The sequence below is a fragment of the Pagrus pagrus genome (genome assembly GCF_965226575.1).
Source record: "Pagrus pagrus genome assembly, chromosome: 24".
Classification (NCBI taxonomy): Eukaryota; Metazoa; Chordata; class Actinopteri; order Spariformes; family Sparidae; genus Pagrus; species Pagrus pagrus.
This window is the reverse complement of record NC_140206.1, coordinates 149,329-158,207: the sequence shown is the minus strand read 5'-3', so window position 1 is coordinate 158,207 and position 8,879 is coordinate 149,329. Positions and strand designations below refer to the sequence as shown.

The following is an 8,879-nucleotide window of genomic DNA, read 5'->3' as shown; positions in this document are numbered from 1 at the left end:
TGAACACACACAGTATATGAGATATATAATATATATGACACACACACACACACACAAAACACTTTTCTTTACAAAGAATAAAGTTTGGAGACGAACTGAAAAAAATCAGGTTTTCAACTTCAACTTGAATAAATTCATGTTTTCATGAACAGAGTTTGGTTTGAAAACATCAGATTACATTTGACTGCAGCAGAGTTACAGATAAAAGTTTGTATTTATTTGATCGGCACTAGTTGGAGGTTATAGATCGTCTTTATACCAACTTTAATGATAATGATTCAACTTTAATGAACTTCATGTTTTTAAGCTTTTATCACATTTTGATCGTCTCCACAATAAAGTTTCCTAAATAAAAAGAAGAAAATTGGCACAAATTGCAGAGAAAAGTTTCATTTTTACAAAAAGATTAATTTTCAACTGTACCTTTTATTCATAGATAAATGTGACATTTAAAAAAAATGAACCAGAACAGAGTGACACAAACATTTTACATGAATCATTAAAAATAAAATCAGATGGGGTGAAGAAAAACACATTTATATTTACATATTTATTACAGCTTTTATTTATTCTCAGTTTATCTGCAGCGACATGAAAACATTCATATGTTGCTCTTCTTCTTCTTCTTCTGTTGAATAAACTGTTTCATATTAATAAATGCTTCAGTCTACAGGATCACTTTCATGGTACATAAGTGTTAATGACCAACAAACATGTTGGAAAATGTCTTTGAAATTATCCCAAAATTAACACAATAATCACCTCAAACTTTACTGTAAATGACTCCAACATGAATTAATAATATTCTGCTATTTTCCAATTATCAATTAGTAAATAGCTGATCATTTCTTTAATACAATCCATCCCCTCAGCAGACCTCTACATGACGTGGGATGATAAATAAATTGGCAGCTGATTATTAAGTGTCTTTTTTGGAAAACATCAGAATATTATTATTAAATCATGTTTGGGTCATTTCAAGTCATTTTACAGACACGTTGTCTGATAATCACCACCTTCTTATTATAACATTTCCAAACCTGTAAAATTAAGTGTTACTAATATACTAATAGGCCAAAACGTCCCTCTGTGAATCCTGCATGACTGTGAATTTTTAGTTACTGCACCTTTCTACCATCGTAGCACCTCATCCGACAAGAACCAACATTTTCCCAAGCGATGAGATTTCTCATGAAGCATTCCAAAGTCTTGACAGGTGTTAACACCTGGAGTAGATTGTCCAGAAGTTCCCAGGTCTTCAGACATCTTCCAAAGTCTTGAGATTTCCTCTCCAGTCCAAATCAGTCAGTCAATCAGAAGTCCCCTGAAGCTTTCCCAAGTCCTAACTAGTGTTTACATCTGGAGAAAATTGTCCAACACCACAACCCAGATTATCAGAGACCATTAAGGACCATCTTCTTCTTCTTTTTTTTTTTTTTTCTCCTTAGGGCCGTTATCAGACGCTTTTGTCCAAAGCAACTTACAGTAATTGATACATTCATTCACTGATGCCGGTGGCTGCCATGCAAGGTGCCAACCAGCACATCAGAAACAGTTTGGGGTTCAGTATCTTGCCCAAGGACAATTGGACATACAGGAATCGAACCAGCGACCTTCCAATAATAAGACGCTGGCTCTACCCCTGAGCCACAGTCGCCCCATCAGAGACAATCAGAAACCATCAGAGAACATCAGGGACCATCAGAGACAACCAAGGCTTCAGAGCTGCTGTGGTGCACCTGGTCCAAGCTGGGAAGGATCTCCACCACCAGGAACGGGTAGAAGAACCACTTGTAAGTACTAAGAAGTTTTTCCAAGTCTTCACACTAGGACAGTGTTGCCCATCGTTTAGTCGTTTAAAGAGTCTAGATGAGTTCACATCGGGCTACTGTCCATCGTCACCGCCGAGTACTCCGTGTCGGAGGTGTGTGAGCCATTGATGAGTCTGGCGAGCCCCGTCTTCGTGGAGTACTTGAAGATAAAGGCCTTCATGAGGTCGTAGCGGTAGTTCCTGTGGAGGAAGTTGTACAGGACAGGGTTGATACAACAATGGACCAGTGAGAAGCACTGCGTCAGGTGCAGCGCCACGTCCAGGAAGTTCTCCAGCCGGCAGCTGAAGGGAAGCAGGTTGAGTAGCGACAGAGTGTCCAGCAGGAGGACGGTGTGGAACGGCAACCAGCACACCAGGAAGACCACGATGTAGGTGAGGATGATCCGCCGGCTGATGCGACGCTCCTGATCCGAGCTGGGAGGGATCGCCACCGCAAGGAGCAGGTAGAAGACAGCGATGACGGGGAAAGGGATTGCAAAGCCGAGCACGATGAAGCTCAGCTGGACACCCACCATCCACTCTCGAGGGTTATCAGACGGGTACACTGGCCGACAGATGACGCCATCGTAGTGCGATGACTTCACCGCCCGCAGGAAGTAGGCGTCGGGGGCGGAGGCCGCCAGCGCCAGCAGCCAAACCAGGATGCAGATAAGCCGTCGCACCACCTTCTTTCTGCGGCTGTCGGGGGCGTCAGCGAATAGCGTGACAGACAGGTAGCGGTCCACACTCATGCAGGTGAGGAAGAAGATGCTGCTGAAGAGGTTGACACTGAAGACCAGGTGAGTGAGTTTACAGACGGCCTCTCCGAATGGCCAGCGCCCGCCCTGCAGCAGCGAGGTCACCCACACCGGCAGCGTGGCCACGACACACAGGTCGGCCACAGCCAGGTTCAGGATGTACAGGTGCGTCTCGTAGCGGTTCCTCTCAGAGCGCAGGTTGACCCAGACTACCAGGGCATTGGCGGCGAGGCCCACCAGGAAGATGAAGACATAGAGAACGGACAGGACGTGCAGGAAGGCGGCGTGGCTGATGACGCCTGAACACAGCAGAGTCTCCACATGGGACAGGTTGTAGTGGTCGGCGGTGGTCAGGTTCAGCTCCTCCCACAGCTCCATGAGCTCAGTGAGATCGTTGGCGCTCAGACTCATGATGGTGAGGTCAACGTCACACCTGGAAAACAGAAAGAAACGGATCAGGACCTGCAGGATCTGGATCAGAGCTGGTTACTAATGATGACCTCATTCATAATGACACGTTATTACATCACTTCCTTTAATTCAGAGCTCGTTAGCAGAATGTTTACAAACACAGTTCACTGAAAATACAAGATTAAAAAAAAGCAATAAAATGTACACACACACACACACACACACACATCAGTAAAAGACAGCCTGAACGATTAACTGATTGATCTGAAAACAGATAAACAGGATTCTGCTGCTTCGTGTCACTGCAGGTAATAAAACTCAAGACCCCACACACACACACACACACAGGTGTTCAGAGGTCAGAGGAGGTGAAACCATCCAGACATCATTAATAAAGTGAAGCAGATGGTTGGAACAATAAACAGGAAGTGTGTCATCGTCACAGATCAATACTGAGATCAATAAATCAGAAGGTTTTACAGCTCAGATCTGAACAAAGAACAACTTCCTGTCTGCACATGGACTGAACAGAAAATATTGTTATGATCAATTCAACAGGAAACACATGAAAACACAAAATGCAAATATTTAAGTCATCGTCGTCGTCGTCATCATTTTGTGTTGTTTTCATTTTATTTGTTCAACAGAGAAATTAATAGAGAACTCTGACTACTTTTACCAAACTCCATTGAAAAAACTCTCAATTTAAGGATTCTGCTTTATGTGTCCGTTTAGACCTTAAATTCAGAATTTACACAACAAGGTCACATGACGTAAATCTAAGATATGAACTAATGAGTCAAACGTTTTTTATTAAATAATATCAGATGATGAAATGAGCTGAAAAGTCGAGGAGGAGGAGCAGGAGAAGGAGGAGGAGGACACAAAAGAAGAAGAGGGCTCAGTTTTATTGGACCTTCAGTTTAAAATAAAAACTCAACAGGGCTTTAAACTGAAAGGTCACGACCTTCAAAATTAAAGTTTACTGTTGAGCTGAAACAAAGAGACAATTAGTGCTTCAGCCAGAAGAAGAAGATGAGGAAAGGGAGGAAGAGGAAGAGGAGGAAGCTTCATCTGATCTTTGAGTGTTTCGAGGCTTTTGTTTGTGGTGCGTTCACGGACTCATTCAGGATTATGTTAATGAGCTGATCTGTGAAACCAATGCTCCCATTCAATGTTAAACCAGTTTGTCTGATAAGACTTCAGCTGGGAGGCTCCCGAACGCACCATCAAATCACTGTAAACCTGCTGAGTGCACTTCAAGTGTCATAAACTCACAGTCCGACTCCTGTTTGTCACCAACAGCATCACATCGCAGACTCGCCGAACTCCGTGCAAAAATCGGTCGATTTTAGCTGACAGAATGTGGAAGAACCACAGCTTCGGGTATACTGTAAACAGCTCAGTTCTGTGGACCCGGAACAGAGAATCCATTACAATTCAGTGATGTTTGGTAGAAGACTAACACGCCGATAGCACCAGAGAACATTCCTGCTTACTTATAACAATAAAACTTCCTCTGCAGAAGTACGTCCACTTTCCTGCACGTGAAAACTTCAAAAACGACATTTTTTTAAAGGGAGACTGGCTAGGAGTCTTTTCACTGCGCCCAAACGCCATGAATGTGCCACTTGTTTTTCTGACAACCTAATTCTTTGTGTACCTGCTTCACAACTTGCATCTTCAGAAAGAAAATGAAGGAATGCAAATTGAACCTGCTTTGAAAACTCTGTAAATTATGGCTGTTTTTGTTAACTGACGGACGGATTCAGTTAATAACACACGAATTAACACTTTTAAAGAATAAGCGGGATGCGCTCCTCACTTCGGCTCACATTTCAACACCATCACAGACTGTTTGTGCATGAAAACGACATGTTGAAGGTCGTGCTGTATCAACCAGCTTTGAGCTTGGATTTAATATAATTTATATGCAGAATACATGAGAGAGTATTAATGATCACTGATAACGTTTTATAGTTTTCATACAGCGGCGCTAACAACTGGTCCTGTTTGTCAAAACTTTTAAAATGACTCATTTCTGAATGGAGTCTGGCTTGGAGAGCGGGACGAGTCTGGTTTACCTGCAGAAACATGCGGGACGGAGCCGAACTCCACTTAGATTTCAACTATTTAATAACTTAGAAAGACTTACAGAGTTTCTGCTGAGCTCCACGCGCTCCTCTCGGTTCAGTCCAGGTCCCGAGGCCGGTCAGAGTCCACCTGGTGCGGCTGTGAGGCGGACTGACCGAGCCCCTCTTCTCTCCGCAGGGTAATAAGCAGCAGAGAGGAGAAGAAACGCCCACAGAGGGGCAGCTCTGCGGTGATTTATTGCGGTTTCAGCTGCGGGACAATAGAAGTGAAGGATGTGCGAAAGAAGTGCGGGTCTCCTTTTAAACCGCAAACAAAAGCGTCACAGAGGCGTGACGTCCAAATCCCGACAAAAGAAAAGAGTCCAGGAAGTTTTAACAGAGGATGAAGCAGATGTGCTCAATAAGAGAAAAGAGACAGAAGTCAGATTATAGTTTCATAATTCACTTCAAAAAGTCTCAACTGTGATTATATTATTATATTATATATTATTAAACATCCACAACTTCCTGTTTCCACCCGAGCTGTTTAAGTTTAGTTGGTATTTTAATTAAATAAATATAGAGAATTAAAATATGATCATTTCATGCAGAATAAAATAATGCAATGATTTGTTACAGTGTAACAACACACACACACACACACACACACACACACACACACACAGAGCTCAGTCTGTCTCTGTGTTATTATTTGTTTTAGGACCCTGACGTCCGTCTCGTGATGACGTCACACAGGTGAGCTCCCTGATGTCTCATGATTTCCTGTTGAATGTTTTCCCAAACTTTCTAATGTTGTTGGTGTTTCCATGACAACAGACAGGCACTACTCAGCTTGTATTTATGTTGTTTACAAACTGCTGTGCTGTGATTGGCTGAGACACAATCTGTCAGAATAAAAGGACCAGATATTAAAAATAAAAAAACAACTTTTCTTTGAAAGTCAATTTTGAATTAAAATCTGCCAGTTTGAAATTCTCTTGTAGCTGTCCTCAGATCAGTCAGAGCTCCTCCCCTCACCCCCCACAAATACCCCACCAGACATACCCTGAACATAAAACAGGACACAGCCTGAAGATCCGGGTATGTAACAACCCTCCTCACTCAACAACCGTTAAAATCAGTGGGTTTGTGAAGGGAGTCTGGTGATATGAAGCATCGTCTCGAGTCTCTTGATGACTCTCAAAGTCTAATCCTGACTCCTCTGATTGGTCGTCAGCTCCTCCAACAGGAAGTGGGCGGCAGCCCACGGTGCTCTCCAGGATCTTCTTCAGGAGGAGTTCCCTGTGGATCCTCCTCGTCCTCAGACGGACCGGCTAAATGTCTTCCAGGACCGGGCTGTCCTCTACCTGAAGTACCTGCAGGTCTTCCGTGGTCTGGTGGATGTCTACGAGCAGCTGGTTCAGCCTCAGAGGAGGCAGGTGGTCCGTATGGTTCTGAACAGGCTGACGGGTCGACTCCTGGAGCTACAGACTCAGATGGTGGACCTGGAGCTCTCCGAGATGACTCCGGTGAGTTCAGAAACCCACGCCTGATCCCTTTAGACCTGATCCCTCCAGACCTGATCCCTCCAGACCTGATCCTTCCAGACCTGATCCCCTCAGACCTGATCCCTCCAGACCCGATCCCTCCAGACCTGATCCTTCCAGACCTGATCCCCTCAGACCTGATCCCTCCAGACTTGATCCCCTCAGACCTGATCCCCTCAGACCTGATCCCCTCAGACCTGACCCCTCCAGACCTGATCCCTGTGGTTCACAGCTTCTGATAGAATCCAAACTTTCTCTAAACGTGAGTTTTTGTTATGACATTTGGTTGGTCTAAAGTCCGCCTCCTCCTCAGAGTCCTGACTGACTGAAATGTTTCACACTTGAACAGGAAACATGTTGATGTGATTCATTGTGATGTCACTTTCCTGTGACATCATTATCTGTGATGTACATCCAGAATAAACGTTCAAAACTCCACTTAGAAATCAGAGAAAAAGACACATTCAGAACTCCACTGAGAATCCTCACGTTTTTAAGTTTTCTTCAGCATCATAGTTATCCAGTGATAGTTGTCTGTACATCCATGAGTTCACTGCAAACAGGAAGTGCTGACAGCTGATTCAGCTCACACTGAATGGAGAACAATTGAAAACATGGGAACATTACTGTGTATATAGAAAAACATACAAACATATCAATCCAGTCTTGTGAATAAAGTTTCAGAAGAACAAACCCTCAAAGAAGAAGAAGAGCAGAGAGCTGCTGCTGCTCTTCCTCCTGATGATGATGATGATGGTGATTTGAATCACAGTCATCCCTCTACTTCCTGTCTGTGGTCCCGCTGGAGGAAGTGATGTGTTTGTGGTGTCAGTGAGCCGTGAAGAGAGGGGGACTCTGTAGACCTGGATCAGGTCTGCATCCTGAAACACAGATCAGCTGATGACAGAAACAAACACAAAGTGAAGATCTGTTAAATGACGTTGGGTCATTTAACAGATCTGATTGGCTGAGGAGCATCGTCAGGTGAGTGATCAGTTACAGGTCCAGGGGGGAGTCGGGGTTTAGTAAACAACTAAACAAAACAATCAACCAACAACCAACCAGCCAGCCAACCAACCAACAAAACAACCGACCAGCCATCAAAACAACCAACCAACCAACAAAACAACCAACAAAACAACCAACCAACCAACCAACAAAACAACCAACCAGCCAACCAACAAAACAACCAACCAACCAACAAAACAACCAACAAAACAACCAACCAGCCAACCAACAAAACAACCAACCAACCAGCCAACCAACAAAACAACCCACCAACCAACAAAACAACCAACCAGCCAACCAACAAAACAACCAACCAACCAACAAAACAACCAACAAAACAACCAACCATCAAAACAACCAACCAACCAACCAGCCAACCAACAAAACAACCAACCAACCAACAAAACAACCAACCAACCAACAAAACAACCAACAAAACAACCAACCAACCATCAAAACAACCAACCAACCAACCAACCAACAAAACAACCAACCAACCATCAAAACAACCAACCAACCATCAAAACATCCAACCAACCATCAAAACAACCAACCAGTGGACACAGACAAAACTATGACCTCCTTGGCAGAGGTAATTATTAAAATTGTGTATATTATTGTTGATCTAGAAATCCCTATCCCTCGATACCTCCCGAGAGACAAACCGACCATCTTCACCAAGATCCTGGAGAATCAACGAACCAACCAGACTGAAGTCAGAGAGGAACCAGATCAGAACCAGTCTGTTCAGTTGCAGACTGGGTTTGATGACAACAAGGACTTTTAGATCCTCAGTCTTTCTCTAAAACATTAGATATTTATCTAAAAAGGTAGCAGCCGAGTTAAAACACTTTATTTCTTCTTTCAGCTCGGAGAAACAGAAATCAGTAAAACTTTATCATAAACAAGATCAGCTGGTCTCAATAAAGTTTTAAAATTTGAATCTGTCTTTCTCTGCTTTGTCCAGGTGAGTCAGGTCCAGTTCATGAGTCCGGAGGCGGCGGTGCGTCTCCTGCAAGTGTCTGAGCGCACTCGGCAGGGACGAATCAGAGGGCGGTTCATGAAGGAGCTCGTCCAATCCGAGAGAGGCGTCTACAGACACACCTGGAAACCCACCACCCTGATGCTGGATCAGGCTGCAGTCCAGATCCAGAAGGTAGTGGATCTGATCCATCGAACTATATTAAATGTTCTCACTTGTCAGACTTCCTGTAAACAGAACCGATTGTTGTTTCAGGTGTAGAGAGGTCACAGTCAGAGGGACTGCACCAAC

General features: G+C 43.8%; 2 protein-coding genes across 2 annotated transcripts; one reads left to right on the top strand and one right to left on the bottom strand.

The window, feature by feature from the left end:
- ackr3b (atypical chemokine receptor 3b) lies at positions 1 to 5,224 on the bottom strand. Its single transcript, XM_084346783.1, has 2 exons — positions 5,135 to 5,224; positions 1 to 3,001 (listed from the first exon to the last, which is right to left on the bottom strand). Exon 2 carries the CDS (start codon positions 2,977 to 2,979, stop codon positions 1,876 to 1,878), a length of 1,104 nt encoding a protein of 367 aa, XP_084202909.1. The 5' UTR covers positions 2,980 to 3,001; positions 5,135 to 5,224; the 3' UTR covers positions 1 to 1,875.
- A 569-nt stretch (positions 5,225 to 5,793) lies between these two features.
- LOC311252943 (dynein regulatory complex protein 11-like) lies at positions 5,794 to 8,879 on the top strand (the record flags this gene model as incomplete). Its single annotated transcript, XM_084346607.1, has 5 exons — positions 5,794 to 5,807; positions 6,056 to 6,196; positions 6,289 to 6,580; positions 8,574 to 8,762; positions 8,844 to 8,879. The coding sequence occupies 5 exons, from the start codon at positions 5,794 to 5,796 to the stop codon at positions 8,847 to 8,849; spliced, it is 642 nt and encodes a 213-aa protein (XP_084202733.1). The 3' UTR covers positions 8,850 to 8,879.

What these genes read in the sequence shown, in the direction of transcription:
- ackr3b (XM_084346783.1), bottom strand. Translation starts at nt 2,979, where the DNA reads ATGAGTCTGAGCGCCAACGATCTCACTGAGCTCATGGAGCTGTGGGAG.